General features: G+C 43.8%; 1 protein-coding gene across 2 annotated transcripts in view; it reads left to right on the plus strand.

The window, feature by feature from the left end:
* DSTYK (dual serine/threonine and tyrosine protein kinase) overlaps positions 1-23,726 on the plus strand; it is a 73,064-nt gene that overhangs the window by 42,748 nt on the left and 6,590 nt on the right. For both annotated transcript variants that reach the window (XM_017880984.1, XM_017880983.1), the window contains exons 3-10: positions 5,295-5,964; positions 10,899-11,131; positions 11,836-11,919; positions 12,628-12,804; positions 13,422-13,551; positions 14,527-14,683; positions 15,136-15,268; positions 17,423-17,536. In XM_017880984.1, coding sequence (XP_017736473.1) covers positions 5,295-5,964; positions 10,899-11,131; positions 11,836-11,919; positions 12,628-12,804; positions 13,422-13,551; positions 14,527-14,683; positions 15,136-15,268; positions 17,423-17,536 — 1,698 coding nt within the window. The remainder of the gene's footprint in view (positions 1-5,294; positions 5,965-10,898; positions 11,132-11,835; positions 11,920-12,627; positions 12,805-13,421; positions 13,552-14,526; positions 14,684-15,135; positions 15,269-17,422; positions 17,537-23,726) is intronic.

The following is a 23,726-nucleotide window of genomic DNA, read 5'->3' on the forward strand; positions in this document are numbered from 1 at the left end:
TTCTTTCTGGGTGCCAACATATCAGGCCATACTCTACCATTAGAAAGCCCGAAATCCATGGCCGGGCACAGTGGCTGATGCCTGTAATCCCAGCACTTTGGGGGCCAAGGTGAGCAGATCACCTCAGGTTGGGAGTTTGAGACCAGCTTGACCAACATGGAGAAACCCCATCTCTACTAAAACAACAAAATTAGCCCAGCGTGGTGGTGCATCCTGTAATCCCAGCTACTTGGGAGGCTGAGGCAGGAGAATCGCTTGAACCTGGGAGGCAGAGGTTGCGGTGAGCCAAGATTGTGCCATTGCACTCCAGCCTGGGCAACAAGAGTGAAACTCCGTCTCAAAAAAAAAGAAAAATTAAAAATAAAAAATAAAGCCCAAAATCTTCTATTATTATTATTATTATTATTATTATTATTATTATTATTATTATTTTAGACAGTGTCTCACTCTGTTGCCCAGGCTAGAGTGCAGTGGCGTGATCTCAGCTCACTGCAACCTCCGCCTCCTGGGTTCAAGTGATTCTCATTCCTCAGCCTCCCAAGTAGCTGAAATTACAGGCATGTGCCACTATGCCCAGCTAATTTTTTATTTATTTATTTATTTTGAGACAGAGTCTCACTCTGTCACCCAGGCTGGAGTGCAATGGTGTGATCTCGGCTCACTGTAACCTCCACTTCCCGGGTTCAAGTGATTCTTCTGCCTCAGCCTCCTGAGTAGCTGGGACTATAGGCTTATGCCACCACGCCCGGCTAATTTTTGTATTTTTAGTAGAGACGGGGTTTCACCGTATTGGCCAGGCTAATCTTGAACTCCTGACATTGTGATCCACCTGCCTCAGCCTCCCAAAATGCTGGGATTACAGGCGTGAGCCACCGTTCCCAGCCTAATTTTTGTATTTTTAATAGAGACTGGTTTTGGCCACGTTGGCCAAGCTGGTCTCGAACTCCTGGCCTCAAGCAATCTGCCCACCTCAGCCTCCCAAGAGTGCTGGGATTACAGGCACGAGCCACTGTGCCTGGCTTCCAAAATCCATTTCTTTAATAATGAATTTACACCTACGAGCAAATAAAGTCAACTGGTCTCTTAAAAACAGTATTGGGCCAGGTGCAGTGGCTCACGCCTATGATCCCAGCACTTTGGGAGGCTGGGGCGGGTGGATCACTTGAGGTCAGGAGTTTAAGACCAGCCTGGCTAACATGGCGAAACCCATCTCTACTAAAAAATACAAAAATTAGCTGGGTGTGGTGGCACATGCCTGTAATCCCAGCTACTTGGGAGGCTGAGGCAGGAGAATCACTTGAACCCAGGAGGCAGAGGTTGCAGTGAGCTGAGATTGCACCACTGCACTCCAGCCTGGGTGACGAGTAAAACTCCATCTCAAAAAAAAAAAAACAAAAAAAAAACACCCAACCGTATTGGTCTTACAAATGGACGTGGTAGGTTTGGCTGATGTTTCTGTCGTGCACACAAAATGGTCCTTTGAGGAAAACCTGAAAATTTATTCTAGAATTTTAAGATAATCCATCAGAAAAAAACAAGCAAACAAAATTCTTCCTGAAATTTCTAAACAATACTTTGGTTTTGAATATTTAGGCTTGCCTTTTGTAAGTTTGATTGGTTGATTTATATCTTTTAAAAAATATGTATTTAGGGCAACTTTGTAATATAAAAAACATTTCCACCTATAATTCTTTGCTTTAATGTAACTGTTTTCTTTTCTTTTTTTCTTTTCTTTGTTTTTTTTGAGACAGAGTCTTACTCTGTTGCCTAAGCTGGAGTGCATGGTGTGATCTCAGTTCACTGCAGCCTGTCTCTTGGGTTCAAGCAATTCTCTTGCCTCAGCCTCCTGAGTAGCTGGAATTATAGGTGTGCACCACCATGTCAAGCTAATTTTTGTATTTTCAGTAGAGACGGGGGTCTCTCCATGTTGGCCAGGCTGGTCTTGAACTTCTGACCTCAAACGATCTGCCCACCCCAGCCTCCCAAAGTGCTGGAATTACAAGTGTGAGCCACCACACCCAGCCTAATGTAACTGTTTTCGTTTCTTGGGATTCTTTTTAGTCTTTATCTCATTGTTATATGTGATTATAATGTTGTCATTTATGCAGTTGTATGTTCTATTTTAAACCTTAAAATTTCTTACTTACCAACTTTTTGAATATGCTTCACTGAAATGATTCATACTGTAGCATGTGTGACTCAGGGTAGTGAAAAGGGGTTTGTTTTGAATAGCAAGATGAGTATCAGACTAGTCTTCCAGCCAGAAAACATTCCATGCAACTTGAGACACAGATGAAACAGCAAATTTCTTCTTGGCTTGGGTTGGATAAAGAGTAGATTGACTTATGTAGTGTTTGCTAAAATGACAAATGGTGAGATGCTAAAAGCACTTTGAGCTTTAGGGAGTTCAAAGTGGCCAGGCAAATTAAAGTTATATGACCTTCCTGAGAAAATAGCACAGTTCTTTGTGAGAAAAGAAGGTGAGATATTTGTGTTTTGTTGGGAATAAAGAAGATTTTAAAAACTCAAACAAGGCTGGGCACAGTGGTTCACACTTGTAATCTCAGCAGTTTGGGAGGTTGAGGAACAGATCGCTTGACCTCAGAACTTCAAGATCAACCTGGGCAACATGGCAAAACCCCATCTCTACCAAAAAAAAATAGCCAAAAAAGAATGAAAATTAGCTGGGCGTAGTGGCTCACACCTGTAGTATCAGCTACTTGGGAGGCTGAGATGAGCGGATCACTTGAGCCTGGGAGGTTGAGACTGCAGTGAACCTTAATTGCACCACTGCACTCCAGGCTGGGCAACAGCACAAGACCTTGTCTCAAACAAACAAACAAACAAACAAAAACTTATCAAAAAGACCTACTGCTCATGCTGGGTGTGGTGGCTCACACCTATAATCCCAGCACTTTGGGAGTCTGAGGCAGGTGGATCAGTTGAGGTCAACAGTTCAAGACCAGCCTGGCTAACATGGTGAAACCCCATCTCTACTAAAAATACAAAAATTAGCCCGGCGTGGTGGTGTGTGCCCGTAATCCCAGCTACTTGGGACGCTGAGGCAGGAGAATCGCTTGAACCCAGGAGGCAGAGGTTGCAGTGAGCTGAGATCGTGCCATTGCACTCTAGTATGGGCGACAGACTGAGACTCCGTCTCAATCACTCAATCAATAAACCTACTGCTCAAATAGGGTAAGATATAAAAACAGTAGATTCATCTGAAAGAAGCAAAATTGTGTATCTTTTAGAGTTCACGTAAAGTAAATATTCAACATCTGATAACTGTTAAGGGCACAAATGAGCATATTTGTGTTGAATTCTTTTATAATTCTAAAATATGCTAGAATTCTGTGGAGGATTGATTCTGAGTTTGCAGACCCTTGAAGACATCGGGAGTCTATGTACCTACAATGGTAATATATTAATATGTGTGAGTCCCTAGTTAACAGTTTACACCTGGAATGCCAGGCAAAATAGACAATGTCAGAGACACAGAGGAACAACCTATGCAATGGATTGAAATATAGTAGATAGACATACGCTCTTGTGTGTTTGGAACCTTCACGGGAAAGAAGTAGAACACAAAGTGGAAAGTGCAGACTAGGCAAAGGACCTGTGGAAGGTTTGTTTCTAAACCTCAAAGATCATTCTTTTTTTTTTTTTTAATTGAGACAGAGTCTTGCTTTGTCGCCCAAGCTGGAGTGCAGTGGGGTGATCTCAGCTCACTGCAACCTCCGCCTCCCGGGTTCAAGCCGTTCTCCTGCCTCAGTCTCTGGAGTAGCTGGGACTACAGGTGCCTACCACCACACCCAGCTAATTTTTGTATTTTTAGTAGAGATGGGGTTTTATCATGTTGGCCGGGCTGATCTCAAACTCCTGACCTCAAGCGATCCCCCTGCCTTGGCCTCCCAAAGGGCTGGGATTACAAGTGTGAGCTACTGCCCCTGGCCTCAAGATCATTCTCGAAACTCACTTTAGCAACTTGGGTATTTCAGTTAGGATTAGGTTCAATTGTGTGTAACAGATCATCAAAAAAACAAACAAAAAAACCACAACTCAGGAACTTAAAGGTAGAGTTTTTGGGTGTTTGTTTTTTTGCCTTACATAAAAGAAGTCTGAAGCTAGGTAACTGAGAGCTGGTGTGGCAGTTCTGTGATCACCAGAGACCTAGGCTCCCTCTTTCTTTTGGTGTCATCATCTTTAGTGCTGGCTTCCGCCCTCAGGTTTGCGTTAGGGCTGCTGAGTGATGCCTGCTGTTCTAGCTGTCACATCTGTGCTCCAAGCAGGAAAAAGGACAAGGCCAAAGGGCGTATTTCCTGGTAGAATCCACCCCCTGTACACTAAAGGGCTTTCCTGGAAACTCCACCCACTTATTGGACACCCCTATCTGTAAAGGACATCGCCTTCCCCTATAACATGGAGACTAGATATTGGATAGGCAAACCTTGGTCTCTGCCTTACCAAGTGATCATATTCCTAAAGGTATTACTTAGACTTAGGTGGCTAAGACTTTGGGATACCTACAGACTCAGAATAGGACAGTAATAGTGTTTGGTGAACCTGGCTTTTAGTTTCCTACTTAATACTGTTGATTGATTCAACAGTATTTAGGACTTACCACATGCTAGGCACTGGAGCTACAATAGTAAGCAAAATAGACCCAGTCCCTGCCCTCAAAGAGTTTACAGACCGATGGGGGAAAGAAGAGCTTTAAATAAGTGGATTATAAATACGTTGAACCTTAAGAAAAGGGAAGTAAAGTGTGCTTGGTTGGGACTGTGTGATAGGAAAGGCTCCATAAGGATATGTCATAACATATACATCGAGACTTAAAGGATGCTTAGGAGTTAGCCAGGTCAGAATGGCAGAGATGGAGGTGTCAGAGGAGAGCAAGAGGGGGAGGAGTGCGCCAGGTCGACTCACTCCCAGTCTCATAGCTTCCATTACAATTCCTTTTTCTTCCATTATTTGTCTTAATTCTTCATCAGAGGGAATCGGTGGGAATGTCTAAACAATAAAGGAAGGCAGAGACCAAAATTTTTTTTTAATCTGATGGCGAAAGGGGTAGCCATCCTTTCTACTTCTTTGTTTTTTCACTCTCTCTGGATGAGTGCCTGCCTTCATAGGCTGCACCAGGGAGTGTTGGTAACTGAGGAAGGAGGTGGATCAATGGCTGGGGTACCGAAGTATTGTTCCATTGTAGATCAGGATTTTGGTCTCAGTGTGGGACTTTGGGGAGGCAAGTATTGGTTCTGACCTAAGGCGCTGATATGACCCCCCTCCCCTTCCAGGAAGTGGACGTTGTGGTAGCACCATGCCAAGGCCTCCGGCCCGCAGTGGATGTTCTGGGTGACTTGGTGAATGATTTCTTGCCTGTGATAACCTATGCACTCCACAAAGATGAACTCTCTGAGAGGGATGAGCAAGAGCTTCAGGAAATCCGCAAGTATTTCTCCTTTCCTGTATTCTTTTTCAAAGTGCCGAAACTGGGCTCAGAGATAACAGACTCCTCAACCAGGAGAACAGAGAGTGAAAGATCACTGCTTTATCGCCAGCTAATTGACCTGGGCTTTCTGAGCAACAGTCACTGGAACTGCGGGACTCCTGGCCAGGATACTAAAGCTCAGAGCGTGTTGGTGGAACAGAGTGAAAAGCTGAGACACTTGAGCACATTTTCTCACCAGGTGTTACAGACTCGCCTGGTGGACGCCGCCAAGGCCCTGAACCTGGTGCATTGCCACTGCCTTGACATCTTTATTAACCAGGCATTTGACATGCAGCGGGACCTGCAGATTACTCCCAAACGTCTGGAATATACTCGAAAAAAGGAGAATGAGTTGTACGAATCATTGATGAATATTGCCAACCGGAAGCAGGAGGAAATGAAGGATATGATTGTTGAGACACTTAATACCATGAAGGAGGAACTTCTGGATGATGCTGCTAACATGGAGTTTAAAGGTAGGTCCCACAGAGCTTGCTGGGGTGCTGGCATGGGAGGCGTCTCTAACCATTTTCTAGCCGGAAATTAAGAACGTTAATTCTTCAGGTTGGAGGAATCTCAGGGTAACTTCATCCACCCCACTGTTACTAGCAGGAGCCCACTATTTAGCCAAGGTGGCCTCTCTTGCTCTCAAAGATCATCGTGGAAGATTCTACCCTTATTCCTTCCCAAGAATATTAGCTCAACTTTTGGTAAATTCATCCTAATAGCTTGCTCATCTCCACTTTCTGCCTATACCCCCTCAACTCCTAATGGAGCTGGAGAAGAGCTGCTTGGAGAATGTTAGTAAATGGTGCTTTAACCTTTGTTCCTGCAGTATGGCTCATGCCTCTTTATTGGTTCTTTTTGTCTCATGGTCTCATTTCCTTTCAGGCTGCTTCTGAAGCCCAAATCAGGAGGATTTCCCAAAGTTGTGTTTTTAGCCTTTTGATAATCCTGTTCTTCACAAATGGCTACTAACAAAATTGGGTGAAAGTGATTGGTCAGGTCTTTGGGTGTCTGAGATGCTGCTGATTTTGTATACTGACTTCTGTATAAACCTCCTTGCAAGATTAAAATGATGGTTTACAGGTTACCCTTTAGAGTCTCAGTTGTGGGTATCCTAATCCCTTGGGAGGCTTTCTGAAAATACAGATGCTCAAGACCACTAAAGATCACTGCAGACTTACTCAGGATTTCTGACATGGGACCCAGCATCAGTATTTTTTGTTTCTTTTTGAGACGCAGTCTTGCTCTGTCGCCCAGGCTGGAGTGCAGCGGCGCGATCTCGGTTCACTGCAACTTCCACCTCCTGGGTTCAAGCAATTCCCCTGCCTCAGCCTCCCAGGTAACTGGGATTACAGGCATGCACCACTATGCCTGGCTAAATTTTTTTTGTGTTTTAGTAGAGACAGGGTTTCATCATGTTGGCCAGGATGGTCTTGATCTCTTGACCTCGTAATCCGCCCACCTCAGCCTCCCTAAGTGTTGGGTGTCGTGAGCCACCACACCTGGCCATGATTAATCTTCTCACGTATTCGATACCTACCTGTGCTTTTCTATTCTGTCTCCTTAAGTCTAACTGAACTATTGTTATCTAACTGATCTCCCTGATTTCTTTCTCCAGTTCACCTTTACTGGCTCCCTATTTCTACAGACTAAGTTTAACTCCTACACCTAGTATTAAAGACCTCCCAAAGCCTAGCCCTTACCAACTTTTCCAGTCTTATTTCCTCACTATGCACTTTCCTGTATTTTCTATGTCAATTGGTCTTAACTTCTTTCTGTCCTCCGTACGCTCCCTTTACTTTTTCTTTGATAACACCCTGCCTTAAACTTGGAATGTCTTTGATTTGTCTGTGAACTTCCAGATCCTACCTACCCATCAGGGCCTGTCTCCCAAATGCCATTTTTCATGAAGTCTTCTTTAATTTTCTCCGTCTTTTTTTTTTTTTTTTTTTTGGGGACAGCTTCTTGCTCTGCCATCCAGACTGGAGTGCAGTAGTGCAGTCGTGGCTCACTGCAGCCTCAATCTCCTGGGCTCAAACAATCCTCCTGCCTCAGCCCCCTGCATACCTGGGACTACAGGCACATGCCACCACACCAGCTAATTTTTTGTATTTTTTTAGAGACAGGGGTTTCACCATGTTGGCCAAGTTGGGTCTTGAACTCCTGGGCTCAAGCAATCCTCCTCCCACCTCAGCCTCCCAAAAGGTGCTGGGATTATAGGCATGAGCCACCACACCTAGCCCTGCTTTAATTTTCTTAGCTAATAACAATTGCAGTCATTTGAAATCCCATAGCATTCTATCTGTAACTTATTTCTGGCATATTTCACTTTCTATCTTTTATTATAGTTATTTATATACTGCTGACTACTTCCTAAAATTCTAGAGTTGAAGGAGGATAGGATCTGGGTCTTATTCATCATCATATTCCTTGCAGCAAATAACACAGACTCTTTTATACAGTACATATTTGGAGAATCAATGAGTGTGTGAATGATGGTATCTAGTTGAAGTTACACTTATAAATATAAAGGAAGTATGGTTGACTTTAGCAAGCATAGGTTGCCTGATTTCTTATAGTCATTCTAAAGATGAACAGAGATACCTCTTTGGTGAATTCCCCACTACAGAGAGGAGTTGTTGAGAAGTGTTACTTGCAGTGGAAATCTTAGGAAGTCTTCTTAATATTTGATTAAAGACACCAAAGCATCACTGCCAGCATCATGTTACACAGAATGAAGGGAGGTCAAGACAGCTAGGTTGGGCGGACAGTAAAGTATTCGATTGTTCTTACCTTGTTCTAAGTGCTTTCTGGGTATCCTTGAAACAATAAGAAGAAGATTTAGAAGCAAGCTAGCATATATCCTATGGAGCCAGATTTTTTTTTTTTTTTTTTTCTGTAGGGACGAGGTCTTGCTATATTGCCCAGGCCTGTAGCGATCCTCCCACCTCAGCCCCCACAAAGTGCTAGGATTACAGGTATGAACCATCATGCCCAGCGTGGAGCCAGATTACTATTACTGTTTGTTTTTAAATAAAGACAATGCATATGTGCTAGGTATCTTGATATTCACACTTTATAAAATTTATTTTGAAGATAACACCTATATGTATGGTACTTAATTCAGAGTTATTAAGACACCATCTCCGCCGGGCGCGGTGGCTCAAGCCTGTAATCCCAGCACTTTGGGAGGCCGAGACGGGCGGATCACGAGGTCAGGAGATCGAGACCATCCTGGCTAACACAGTGAAACCCCATCTCTACTAAAAAATACAAAAAACTAGCCGTGCGAGGTGGCGGGCGCCTGTAGTCCCAGCTACTCGGGAGGCTGAGGCAGGAGAATGGCGTGAACCCGGAAGGCGGAGTTTGCAGTGAGCCGAGAACCGGCCACTGCACTCCAGCCTGGGCGACAGAGCGAGACTCCGCCTCAAAAAAAAAAAGACACCATCCCCTAGCCACCCAGTTCTTCTCCATATGTTCTTCTGCACTTGTCTTTTTCATTTAGTATGTGTCTTAGAGGGCATTCTATAAATATTCATACAAATTTGTCTTCTTCTAATGGATATGCCTGAATTTATTGAACTATTCTCTCATTGATGGACATTTAAGCTGTTTGTTTTTGTTTTTTAATTTTTGTTTTTTTTTTTTTTGATAGAGGGTCTTGTTCTGTCACCCAGGCTGGAGTGCGGAGGCCTAATCTAGTCTCACTGCAACCTCCGCCTCCTGGGTTCAAGGAATCCTCCCACCTCAGCCTCCCTAGTAGCTGGGTCTAAAGGTGTGCGCCACCACACCCGGCTAATTTTTATATTTTTAGTAGAGACAAGGTTTCACCATGTTGGCCAGGCTTGTTTGTTTATTTTTTATTTTTTATTTTCTCTTTCGCTAATACAAATTGTACTGCATTAATCATCATTGTACATTGTACATATACGTCTTGGGACTTGTAAGGGTATATTTCAAGAAAAAGAATTCCTAGAAGCAAAATAATTAGATCAAAAGGTATGTAGATTTTCTTGGTTGGTTGAACATTTTAATAGATATTGCCGAATTTCCTCTGAAGAAGTTGGCACCAATTTAAATTTCCACCGGTAGACATGAGAGTGCCTTCTTAGGAGCACATCTTTTTACAAGTAGTTTGACTTCTCTTAAACTCTTCTGTCTTCTGATTTACAATATTAATAGATGTTCTAATCCTAAGAGATAGTGTAGCATGGTGGGGACAATTGAGTTTTACTTTTTATTTATCTAGTAATTGATTAGAATAAAATTCCTGACTGGGCACAGTGGCACACGCCTGTAATCTCAGCACTTTGGGAAGCCAAGGTGAGAGGATCACCTGAGGTCAGGAGTTCAAGACCAGCCTGGCCAACATGGTGAAACCCCATCTCTACTAAAAATACAAAACTTAGCTGGGCGTGGTGGTGGGCACCTGTAATCCCAGGTACTTGGGAGGCTAAGGCACAAGAATCACTTGAACCCAGGAGGCGGAGGTTGCAGTGAGCCGAGATCGTGCCAGTGTACTCCAGCCTGGGCGATAAAGCTAAACTGAGTCTCAAAACAACAAAACAAAACATAGAATAAAATTCCCGACTCTTGGATTTTTCTCATTAATATGCTAGGGAGTGTGAAATTTTGTAAAGATCATAGGATTTGGAATGAGCACTGGGTTCAAATGCTGACTATATTACTTCCTAACTAACTGTACTATCCCCTTCCTATGTCTACTTTGTTCTCTCTTTGAGGCTGTTTCTTGATCTATAATAACCATCTAACAAAGTTATTGTGAAGATGAAATTAGATTACATGTGTACAATCCTTATTTTAGTGCCTTTCAAATAGTTTGCACTTATAAATGTTGTTCCTCCCTTCCTATAAATGTGACATAAAAGCTAACAAAATCAACAGTCTCATTCTAGACTTAATTGCTTCTTTTTTTTTTTTTTTTTTTCCTGAGACAGGGTCTCACTCCCATCACCCAGGCTGGAGTGCAGTGGCACAATCACAGCTCATTGTAGCCTCTACCTCCTAGGTTCAAGCCATCCTCCCACCTGCCTCATCTTTTTACTTTTTGTAGAGATGAGGTCTCACTGTGTTACCCAAGCTCATCTCGAACTCCTGGGCTCAAGCAATCCTCCTGCCTCGGCCTCCCAAAGTGCTGGAATTATAGGCATGAGTCACTGCACCTGGCCTTAATTGCTTCTTCTCAGGATCTTAGCTGCCTTAAGTAGTTGAGGGTTATGTGACCCCTGATCATTGTGAGAGTCAGACTTCATCAACGAATCATGTCTTTTTGCAGCCATCATCATCACGGTAGTTCCATGATTCCGATTTGGGAGATGAGTTTATTTGGTGTGTCTGCCCCTTCTTCCTCACAACTCATTAGCTTATTTCTCTGCCTCCATAGACGTCATTGTCCCTGAGAATGGAGAACCAGTGGGCACCAGAGAGATCAAATGCTGCATCCGACAGATCCAGGAACTCATCATCTCCCGACTAAATCAGGCAGTGGCTAATAAGCTGATCAGCTCAGTGGATTACCTGAGGGAGAGCTTCGTCGGAACCCTGGAACGATGTCTGCAGAGCCTGGAGAAGTCTCAGGATGTCTCAGTTCACATCACCAGTAATTATCTCAAACAGGTAGAAAAAGAATGATTTTTTTAAGACACCGTGTCATAGATAACACATGAAACAATCTGCACAAACCCACGCTTCAAGTTAGGCAAGAATTTCCCCTTCAGCTTCTTGAGAATCTCGTTTGAATTTTATTTTGTTTTCCTGTCACATGACCACTGCCTGTGGGAGATGTTGGTGAGCTGTAAAATTGCAGTTAAGTTGATGAATATAGGCCAGGCACAGTGGCTCATGCCTATAATTCCAGCACTCTGGGAAGCTGAGGCGGGTGGATCACCTGAGGTTGGGAGTTCAAGACCAACCTGACCAACATGGAGAAACCCCATCTCTACTAAAAAAACAAAAATAGCCCAGCATGGCGGTGCATGCCTGTAATCCCAGCTACTTGGGAGGCTGAGGCAGGAGGATTGCTTGAACCTGGGAAGCGGAGGTTTCACTGAGCAAGATCGCGCCATTGCACTCCAGCCTGGGTGACAAGAGCGAAACTCTGTCTTAAAAAAAAAAAAAGAGTCGATGAATATAAAGATGAGGTAGAAGGGGCTAGATAGTTAGTCACAAAATAAATAATCAGCTTGACTCTGCATATATATTGAGGGATAAATTTGGAAACCCTGAGTCTGGACTGTGTTCTTGAAATAAATATCATTTATTGCATTTTTGAAATAGCCACACTGCTGAGGGCATGTTTTCTTTGGCGTTGTCTCTTTCAGATCTTAAATGCTGCCTATCATGTTGAAGTCACATTTCACTCAGGGTCGTCAGTTACAAGGATGCTGTGGGAGCAAATCAAGCAGGTAGGGATTATTACTTAGAGAAAGATTTCTAAGCCCCTAGTTGGCTCAAATGAATCCTAGTGACCTCAATAGAAACAGATATCTAGGATATTCTGTTAAGGCAGGATGGCCATTTGTTCTGGTTTGTCTGCCTGGGAGAATTCTGGTTTATGCCTATTCTCAAATAATTATTCACATTGTTACCTTGAACTCTCAGAAGTTTTGGGTTTAAATGATTTTTATGTTGGGTGTTCTTTGTGGACAATGGAAAAATAGAAAAAAAAGATAAATGATATTTCATGGAGCCGCAAGACTCTACCACACTAGCTTCTTCATATTTATTTTTCCCAGCCTAAATCTTTTCTCAGAACTAGGCTTTGTTGTTGCCGGAGGCTGTGAATGTGGTTTCTGTTCTGGAATTTGATCTGGCTCTTATGTAGAGTTATTTACTGACTTCAGAAAGATTATCAGGCAATCCCTGGCACTGAATGTAGTATATTGAGGGTTTGTGAGCATGTAAACTAGGCCTGGTGTTCTTTGATGCTTTCTTTGGGCTAGGACCTGATTTTGAGGTAGATGGAATTGGAAAGGAACTTTAGACTTCGTATGGCTCCCATCTTATGAGCCTGCTCCTATTGAATGGGTAACCCAGAAAAGGAAGGACACTGGATCTTTGTAGTGGTTCTTGTCTCTCATTCTTCGGTGATTTCGCTGTCCTCATCCTGGTAGATCATCCAGCGCATCACATGGGTGAGCCCACCTGCCATCACTCTGGAATGGAAGAGGAAGGTGGCCCAGGAAGCCATTGAGAGCCTCAGTGCCTCCAAATTGGCCAAGAGCATTTGCAGCCAATTCCGGACTCGGCTCAATAGTTCCCACGAGGCTTTTGCAGCCTCTTTGCGGCAGGTTGGTATGTAGGAAAGGAGATATAACTGGATCAAGCAGAGAAGAGCCTCATCCAGATGGGAATGTTTTGCTCTCTGTTCTTTGTGTGTGTGTGTGTGTGTGTGTGTGTGTGTGTATAAAATCATCAGTATTTTTTCTTTCTAGCCTATTACGTTATAGGAAGTTTTTTCAATAAATTTTTCACGTGGATATTTTCCTAACTCTAGGGAGAATGGAGTGAGCTCAGTTAATTTCTCCCCATTTCACTGAGTGAGGCAAGAAAATAAGAGTAGGAATTTTATATGTTTATATAGTATTTTAGCTAAGAACAAATGACAGAAGGTGATGACTTTCCAATTTCTATGTTATTTCATAATTGTTTGACATCTGATTGTCTGCTGGCGGGGGAGTGGGTGTGTCAAGGCAGAGAGTGGATAGATGTGAGTATGCATCCAGGAGGAAAAGTTATTATTTATTGAGTCCACTCTGTGCCAATCTCTGTGCTAAACATGTTACATGTATCTTGTTTAATTCTCATAATTATCTATATGAGGTAGATATTGTTATCCCTGTATAACAGGTGAGGAAGTTGAAGCTAGGGACTTAAGTCATATGTACTTTTTCTGTTTCCCTCCCAGCTAGAAGCTGGCCACTCAGGCCGGTTAGAGAAAACTGAAGATCTATGGCTGAAGGTTCGGAAAGATCATGCCCCCCGCCTGGCCCGCCTTTCTCTGGAAAGCCGTTCTCTACAGGACGTCTTGCTTCATCGTGAGTCTGGTTTTCAAATAAACTGGAGGATGGTTCAGGATACCTGACATTCTTATGTCCAACGTCAGAGAATCCCAGTGTCTAAAGCTGCTTCTTTGCAAAACTGCCTAAACCCTTACTGATGTTTTTGAATTCCTAAAGTCTCGTCCTGCTGTTTATATAGTTCAAATAACATGACCAGGCCAGGTGTGGTGGCTCACACCTGTAATCTTAGCACTTTGGGAGGCTGAGATGGGTGGATTGCCTGAGCTCAGAAGTTCAAGACCAGCCTGGGCAATATGGCAAGACCCCATGTTTACTAAAAATACAAAAATTAGCTGGGCGTGGTGGCACTTGCCTGTAATCCCAGCTACTCGGGAGGCTGAGGCAGAAGAATCACTTGAACCCAGGAGGTACAGGTTGCAGTGAGCCAAGATCATACCACTGCACTGCAGCCTGTGTGACAGAGCAAGACTCTGTCTACAAAAAAAAAAAAAACACCACATAATCAAAGTTTATTTGAATTGAACCAGTTAGATTACTTTCTATTGGGTTAGAATGACACCAGAATTTTATCCCTGGGCATGATTACAGCTTCCTGACCCTAAAGGCAGGTTCACAGTGAAGAATGTTACAGGGCCGGCATGGTGGCTTACGCCTGTAATCCCAGTATTTTGGGAAGCCACACTGGGTGGATCGCTTGAGCCCAGGAGTTTGGGACCACCCTGGACAACATGGCAAAACCACATCTCTACCAAAACTACAAAAATTAGCCATGCATGGTGGCGCATGCCTGTAATCCCAACTACTTGGGAGCCTGAGGCAGAATAATCGCTTGAACCCAGGAGGCAGAGGTTGCAGTGAGCAGAGATCGTGCCACTGCACTCCTGCTGGGTGACAGAACAAGACTCTGTCTCAAAAAAAAAAAGAATCTTACAGAGGTTGCCCACCAAGTTCCCATCCCTCCTGCCTTATCTCTGTCTCTGTACCTTATAGGTAAACCTAAACTAGGACAGGAACTGGGCCGGGGCCAGTATGGTGTGGTGTACCTGTGTGACAACTGGGGAGGACACTTCCCTTGTGCCCTCAAATCAGTTGTCCCTCCAGATGAGAAGCACTGGAATGATCTGGCTTTGGAATTTCACTACATGAGGTGGGTCCTGGTCTCATTCATCTCTATGAGAAAGATCCAGAGAAGAATCTAGAAGCCTGGTTTAGATTTTGTACCAAGAGCTACAGCATGGCCTCTCTATATTTAGGTTTCTGTGTCTAACAGACATGTGCTCCCTTTCAGGCCTTTACTGTCTTTGCTTGCTCTTTCCCCACCATCCTAATTTCTCAGACTCATCATTCCATGTAACTTTCTTCTTTAGTCCTTAAGCCTTATCAGTTTTTAGAATCCAGGATTCTTCATCCTTGTTAAAGAGGCCATGCTCTGTCTGCACTAAGGGCTCTGTCTACACTGAGGGCTCTATCTGCACTGAGGGCCATTACCTCCGGACCTGTCCTAAGCATGGTCTGGAAATTCTTGTCTCCTACATTCTGGCATGGCGTGCAGGATTAGAGCCCAAGTCTTGTAGCCCAGACCTCTCTTCTTCCCACCAGGTCTCTGCCGAAGCATGAGCGATTGGTGGATCTCCATGGTTCAGTCATTGACTACAACTATGGTGGTGGCTCTAGCATTGCTGTGCTCCTCATTATGGAGCGGCTTCACCGGGATCTCTACACAGGGCTGAAGGTAAGGAGAGAGCAAGATCCAGCTGGCAGCCAAATTCACAGGTTCCTTTCTGGCCTCTCATCCTCTCCTGTTTATTCAGAGCTTTTAGCTTTCATCAGAGATTGTTGGAGTAATTAGGCTTTATTTCACTTATTTCCAAAAACCCTTAAAGATTTCTCAGCTGGGCATGGTGGCTCACCCCTGTAATCCTAGCACTTGGGGAGGCAAGGTGGGAGGATCACTTGAGTCCAGGAATTTGAGACCAGTCTGGGCAATAGAGGGAGACCTCATCTCTATAAAAAATTTAAAAGTTAGCTGAGTGTGGTGGCTCATACCTGTAGTCCCAGCTACTCGAGGGGACTGAGGTAGGAGGATCGCTTGTACTTAGGAGGTCAAGACTGCAATGAGCTATGATCATGCCACTGCACCCTAGCCTGGGTGACAGAGCAAGACCCTGTCTCTAAAATAAAATAAAATAAATTTAAAGATTTCTCAGAACCTATTTTCACCCCATTATATACCCAGAATATTGCCATTCACCACTCAGACCCCTGTCGTGGTAGTAAAAATCTAAACGCCTTAGAAGAGCAGTACAGCTTCCTGTAACTCTGCTCTTCTTTCTCACTTTTGCTGTAAGAGGATAAAGCTAGTTTTTGTTGTTTAGTCAATGGATATTTATTAGTGACTGCTTTATACAAGGTCCAGCATTAAGCATCATTAGAGGATATCAGAAGGTATAATTGATAGGCGCTGTTAAGAGAATTGTAGTCAGTGACCATTTCAGGAAGACGTGGAGTTTGAGTTTGACAAATACACCATGATGGGTAGAATTTGGGCAGTTGGAAGGAAGAGGCCATAGCAGGGGGAAGGAACAGCTTAATGCCTAGAGCATTCGAAGGCTGGTAAGGACACTGGGCACATTGGAGCAGCTGGTTCGTTTTGGGAATCAGGAGACATAATGTGCAAAGAGATGCTGGGAACAAATTATGTAAGACCCAAAATGTTAAGAATTTCCATAGAATTCAAATTCTGTTATAGACTATGAGAAGCTACTGAAGGATTTTATTTGAGTGAAGGTGAAACCCTCAGTTGGATGTTGAGTTGCCCTTATCTAAACCACCAAGAGGGAATTAGAGAGGTTTCTTTTGTCTGTTCCCTACATAGGAGCTGAGTAGAAGGAGAGAAAAGCTGACCTCAGAGTCTCTGAGTAGATCCCTTCTCACAGATTCCTCTTGGACCAGTTTATATGGAGGCTTCCAGAAGCAGGGCAGAGGAAACCTTAGAAATGCTTCCCGGAGTCATGAGGAATCAATATGATGAAGAAAATGACTCTCCAAGCAGCTTTTCCTCTTCATTTCAGAGGAGTTAAGCATTGTCTGATGCATCTCCACAAGTGAACTAGAGAATGTCCTTTGAACTTTTGAATGAGTGATGTGACATTTTCCAGTATTCAGGAGACCCTGAATTGAAGTAATATGAGTGACTTTGGTATTTGAATCCATAAAACCAAACCTGGGCTAACCAGGCCTGTAAAGCAATGGAAGTAAATCTTCCTAAGGGACCTAGAAATAGTCACTTTGAGCCTCAAGGGCAGTTCCAGGATTTGTTCAAATGTTAGAAATGAGCTCATGCCTTAGTTGTTTGGTTCTATCTGCTAGTCACATTTGAGGTTATCCATTTGGCTTAACTGCAGCCTGCAAGGGATTTTATCTGGCTTTGTCTCCTTTACAGCTTGCTCTTCTTTGCTTTTCTTCTACCTCCCTCTCCTAACTGCTTTTTTCTCTCCCCACCTTTTTTTTTTTTTTTTGAGACGGAGTCTAGCTCTGTCACCCAGGCTGGAGTGCAGTGGCACCATCTCAGCTCACTGCAACCTCTGCCTCAAGTGATTCTCCTGCCTCAGCCTCCCAAGTAGCTGGGATTACAGGCACCTGCCACCACATCCAGCTAATTCTTTTTTGTGTTTTTAGTAGAGACAGGATTTCACCATGTTTGCCAGGCTGGTCTCGAAATTCCTGACCTTGGCCTCCGTAAGTGCTGGGGTTATAGGTATGAGCCACTGTGCCCGGCTCTTCCCCCTTTTAAAAATTCACTTTTCTGTCCTCATGTGCCCAAGCATAGTCAGTTGAATCGAGGAGTTGCCTTATCATGACAAGCAAGCTCTTTTGTCTCCCCAAGGCTGGGCTGACCCTGGAGACACGTTTGCAGATAGCACTAGACGTGGTGGAAGGAATCCGCTTCCTGCACAGCCAGGGACTTGTCCATCGTGATATCAAACTGAAAAATGTGCTGGTAAGTAAGAGCTGTTTCCCCAAGATTATACTCTACCTCTGTGACTGAGTGATTTTGGAGGGTACACGTAAATGTAAGTTAGATCCTAAGAAAAGTCCTCACAGAAAGTGTATTAGTCCATTCTCACGCTGCTAGTAAAGACATACCCAAGACTGGGTAATTTATAAAGGAAAGAGGTTTAATTGACTCACAGTTCCACAGGGCTGGAGAAGCCTCAGGAAATTTACAGTTACGGCAGAAGGGGAAGTAAACACATTCTTCTTCACATGGCAGCAACACGAAGAAGTACTGAACAAAGGAGGGTAAAGCCCCTTACAAAACCATCAGATCTCGTTAGAACTCACTATCGTGAGAAAAGCATGAGGGTGACTCCCCCCGTGATTAAATTACTTCTCACTGGGTCCCTCCCACAACACATGGGGATTATGGGAACTACAATTCAGGATGAGATTTGGGTGGGGACACAGCCAAACCATATCATTCTGCCCCTGGCCCCTCCCAGATCTCATGTCCTCGCATTTCAAAACACAATCATGCCTTCTCAACAGTTGTCCAAAGTCTTAACTCATTCTAGTGTTAACCCAAAAGTCCAAGTCCAAAGTTTTATCTGAGACAAGGCAAGTCCCTTCCACCTGTGAGCCTATAAAATCAAAAGCAAGTCAGTTATTTTCTACATACTATGAGGGTACAGGCATTGGATAAATACACCCATTCCAAATGGGAGAAATTGGCCAAAACAAAGGTGCTACAGGGCCCATGCAAGTCTGAAATCCAATAGGGTAGTCATTAAATCCTGAAGTTCCAAAATGATCTTCTTTGACTCCATGTCTCACATCCAGGGCATGCTGATGGAAGAGGTGGTCTCCTATGGCATTGAGCATCTTCACACCTGTGGCTTTGCAGGGTACAGCCCACTTCCTGGCTGCTTTCATGGGCTGGCATTGAGTGTCTGTGACTTTTCTAGGCACATGGTGCAAGTTGTGTGTGGATCTACCATTCTGGGTTGTGGAAGACCGTGGCCTTCTTCTCACAGTTCCACTAGGCAGTGTCCCAATAGGGACTTTCTGTGGGGGTTCCAACCCCACATATCCCTTCTGCACGGCCCTAACAGAGGTTCTCCATGGGGGTTCCACCCCTGCAACAAACTTCTGCCTGGATATCCAGGCATTTTCATACATCCTCTGAAATCCAGGTAGAGATTCCCAAACCTCAACTCTTGATTTCTATGCACCTACAGGCCCAACACCACATGTAAGCTGACAAGATTTGGGGCTTGCACCCTCTGAAGCAATGGCCTGAGCTATGTGTTGGCCCCTTTTAGCCACAACTGGAACTGAAGCAGCGGGGATGCAGGGCACCATGTCCCAAGGCTGCACAGAGCAGGGGGGCCCTGGGTCCAGCTCACAGAACCATTTTTCCCTCCTAGACCTCCAGGGGTCACAGGAGGGCCTGCTGTGAAGGTCTCTGACATGCCCTGGAGAAATTTTCCCCATTGTCTTGCTGGTTAATATTTGGCTCCTCATTACTTATGAAAATGTCTGCAGCGGGCTTGAATTTCTCCCCAGAAAATAGGTTTTCTTTTCTTTCTTTCTTTCTTCTTTTTTTTTTTTTTTTTCTGAGATGGAGTCTTGCTCTGTTACCCAGGCTAGAGTGCAATGGCGCTATCTCAACTCACTGTAACCTCCACCTCTCAGGTTCAAGCAATTCTCCTGCCTCAGCCTCCCAAGTAGCTGGAATTACAGGCACTTGCCACCACGCTGGGCTAATTTTTGTATTTTTAGTGGAGATGGGGTTTTGCCATATTGGTCAGGCTGGTCTCCAACGCCTGACCTCAAGTGATCCGCCCACCTTGGCCTCCCAAAGTACTGGGATTATAGGTGTGAGCCACTGTGCCCAGCCAGAAAATAGGTTTTCTTTTCTATGACATTGTCAGACTGCAAATTTTTCAAACTTTTATGCTCTGCCTCCTCTTCAGCACTTTGCTGCTTAGAAATTTCTTCTGGGGTGGGCATGGTGGCTCACACCTGTAATCCCAGCACTTTGGGAGACCGAGGTGGGTGGATCATCTGAGGTCAGGAGTTTGAAGCTAGCCTGGCCAACATGGTAAAACCCTATCTCTACTAAAAATAAAAAATTAGCCGGGTGTGGCACACACCTGTAGTCCCAGCTACTTGGGAGGCCGAGGCAGGAGAATTGCTTGAACCTGGGAGGTGGAGGTTGCAGTGAGCTGAGATTGCACCACTACACTCCAGCCTGGGTGACAGAGCAAGACTCTGTCTCTAAATAAATAAATAAATAAATAAATAAATAAATAAATTTCTTCCACCAGATACCCTAAGTCATCTCTCTCAAGTTCAAAGTTCCACAGATCTCTAGGGCAGGGGTAAAATGCCTCCAGTCTCCTTGCATAGCAATAGTGACCTTTATTCCAGTTCCCAACAAGTTCCTCATTTCCATCTGAGACCACCTTACCCTGGACGTCATTGTCCATATCACTATCAGCATTTTGGTCAAAGCCATTCAACAAGTCTCTAGGAAGTTCCAAACTTTCCCACATTTTCCTGTCTTCTTCTGAGCCCTCCAAACTGTTCCAGCCTCTGNTAAATAAATAAATTTCTTCCACCAGATACCCTAAGTCATCTCTCTCAAGTTCAAAGTTCCACAGATCTCTAGGGCAGGGGTAAAATGCCTCCAGTCTCCTTGCATAGCAATAGTGACCTTTATTCCAGTTCCCAACAAGTTCCTCATTTCCATCTGAGACCACCTTACCCTGGACGTCATTGTCCATATCACTATCAGCATTTTGGTCAAAGCCATTCAACAAGTCTCTAGGAAGTTCCAAACTTTCCCACATTTTCCTGTCTTCTTCTGAGCCCTCCAAACTGTTCCAGCCTCTGCCTGTTACCCAGTTCCAAAGTCGCTTCCACAATTTCATGTATCCTTACAGCAGCAGCCCACTCTTGGTACCAATTTACTGTGTTAGTCCATTCTCATGCTGCTAATAAAGGCATACCTGAGACTGGGTAGCTTATAAAGGAAAGAAGGTTAATTGACTCACAGTTCTGCAGGGCTGAAGAGGCCTCAGGAAGCTTACAATCATGGTGGAAGGAGAAGCAAACATGTCCTTCACATGGTGGCAGCAAGGAGAAGTGCCAATCAAAAGGGGGAAAAGCCCCTTACCTCCCATCAGGTCCCTCCCATGACACACAGGGATTATGGGAGTTAGCAATTCAAGATGAAATTTGGATGGGGACAAACCGTATCAGAAAGTAGTAGAGTTAACAGCATGGTGAAAGATGGTATGTGAGACTTAAAGCTTAGGGAGGAGTTTTATCATACACTTAGCTGATACTGTGTAAGGTTTTTTCCCCCTACACTGTTTTGAAAAATGTTAAACTTATGGAAGAGTGGTACAATGAAGACCCATATACCCTTTACCCAAATTCATATTCTCTTTTCTCCAAAATGTGCACTCTCTCTTTCTCTCTATACATGCGCGCACACACACACACACGTGTGCATACTTTTTTACTGAGCTATATGAAATTCAGTTACAAGGGCAGGCACAGTGGCTCATGCCTGTAATCTGAGCACTTTGGGAGGCCAAGGTGGGTGAATCACCTGAGGTCAGGAGTTCGAGACCAGCCTGGCCAACATGATAAAACCCTGTTTCTACCAAAAATACAAAAAAAAAAAAAAAAAAAAAATTAGCCAGGCATGGTGGCGCACACCTGTAGTCCCAGCTACTGAGGAGGTTGAGGCAGAAGAATCACTTGAACCTGGGAGGCAGAGGTTGCAGTGAGCCGAGATTGTGTCCTGCACTCCAGCCTGGTGACAGAGTGAGACCCTGCCACACACACACAAAAAAAAATTAACAGAAAACACTTTATTCCTAAGTACTTCATCATGTATCTGCTAAGAAAAAGGATATCGTTCTACATAATCAAAGTGTCATTATTATACCCAAGAAATTTAACATTGATACAATACTATTATTTAATATGTAATCTATATTAACATTTTTCAGTTGTCCCAAATATGTTTAGTTGCCCTAAATATGGTATGTTTGTTTGTTTGATACAGGATCCAATCCAGGAAATATATAGTATATTTTGTTGTCATGTTTCTTTAGTCTCCTTTAATCTAGAATAGTCTTTCTGCCTTTGAGGAGTCTGGGCCTTGTTATTGCTTAAGGTTTGATCAGAGATGTAGGATGAAGGCTGAGATGGGTAAATGTACCTTAAATGGTGAGATGGTCATAAACTCACTAGTCCTATAATTTGAATTGTAAAGAATCTTTTGATCTATTCCTCTTGAAAGTATACTAGCATGTCCTTCAGTTGTTTCTGGCAATACTTAAATGATGTATGAAGATGACAGCAATTTAGGGGAAGGGAACAGTCTCCCTAAAATTGACAGCCAAAACCTAAAGGCTGATCAATAGCCAAATTAGACAGACTTATTCTCTTCAACCTTTAGGAAAGGAAACTACAGGGACTTTAGGAAACTCTCCTCGGCTGACCAGAGGACCTCAACTTTCTGCTCTGGGGTCAGGAGGAGAGTCAGGCTCTGAAGTGTTTCCCTGGTGTCCTTCCATGGACCTGTACTTTCTATTCTTCCAGGGTTTTTTAGGACCTTCATATGTACCAGGCACTGTGCTAAGCACTGGGGATACAAAGATGAAAACGGCAATCCCTGCCCTCATGTTGCTCATAGTATGGGGAAGAAGACAGTACAGGTTGAGTATTCCTAATCCAAAAATTACAAATCCAAAATGCTCCATAATCCGAAACTTTCTGAGCACTGACATGACCCTCAAAGAGAATGCTCACTGGAGCATTTTGGATTTTTAATTAGAGGTGTTGAATCAGCAAGTATAATGGATATATTCCAAAATCTGGGGAAAAAAATGAAATTCAAAACACTTCTGATTCTAAGCCTTTCAGATAAGGGATACTCAACCTGTAATGGAAATGAACCTGGAGACAGGAAGGTTGGCGGCAGGATTTATGAAGTACAGTCATGCACTGCATAATGACATTTTGGTCAGTGAGACCACATATACAATGTAGTCCCATAAGATTATAATGGACTGGCTAGGTGTGGTGGATCATGCCTGTAATCCCAGCACTTTGGGAGGCCGAGGCAGGCGGATCACCTGAGGTCGGGAGTTCGAGACCAACCTGACCAACATGGAGAAACCCTGTCTATACTAAAAATACAAAATTAGCTGGGTGTGGTAGTGCATGCCTGTAATCCCAGCTACCCGGGAGGCTGAGGCAGAATAGCTTGAACCCGGGAGGCAGAGGTTGCGGTGAGCCGAGATTGTGCCATTGCACTCCAGCCTGGGCATCAAGAGCGAAACTCCGTCTCAAAAAAACAAAAATAAACAAAAAAGATTATAATGGACTAAAAAATTCCTATTGCCTAGTGACATCATAGCTGTTGTAATGTTGCAGCACAGTGCAATACACATGTGGTGATGCTTGGGTAAACCTACTGATATAAAAGAATAGCACAATTATGTACGGTATATATTTGATAATAAACGGCTATGTTACTCGTTTATATATTTACTGTACTATACTTTTTATCTTTTTATACGTTGTAGATACTCTAAAAAGTGTAGTATAGTACAGTAAATATATAAACTAGTAAGGATAGCCGCGGGCAGGACCTTAGGACGAACTCCAGAAGAAGGTGTTGCTATCATAGGAAGTGACAGCTCCGTGTGTGTTATTGTCCTTGAAGACCTTCCAGTGGGACAGGATGTGGAAGTGGAAGACAGTGATATAGATGATCTTGACCCCATGCAGGCCTAGGCTAATATGTCTGTGTTTTAGTTCTTAACAAAAAAGTTTTAAAAGCTAGAAAAAAAAAAAAAAAAGAAAGCCTATAACCAGCCTAGACAACAGAGAAAGACCCCATCTCTACTAAAAATCAAAAAATTATCCCGGCATGATGGCATACAACCATAGTGTTTGCTGGTCAGGAAGCCAAGGTAGGAAAATCCCTCGAGCCCAGAAGTTCAAGGCTCCCTTGAGCTGTGATCGTGCCACTGCACTCCAGCCTGGATGACAGAGCACAACCCTGTCTCTTAAAAAAAAATACATGGCCGGGCGCGGTGGCTCAAGCCTGTAATCCCAGCACTTTGGGAGGCCGAGACGGGCGGATCACGAGGTCAGGAGAT

This window comes from Rhinopithecus bieti, unplaced genomic scaffold (genome assembly GCF_001698545.2).
Source record: "Rhinopithecus bieti isolate Rb0 unplaced genomic scaffold, ASM169854v2 scaffold_12049, whole genome shotgun sequence".
Classification (NCBI taxonomy): Eukaryota; Metazoa; Chordata; class Mammalia; order Primates; family Cercopithecidae; genus Rhinopithecus; species Rhinopithecus bieti.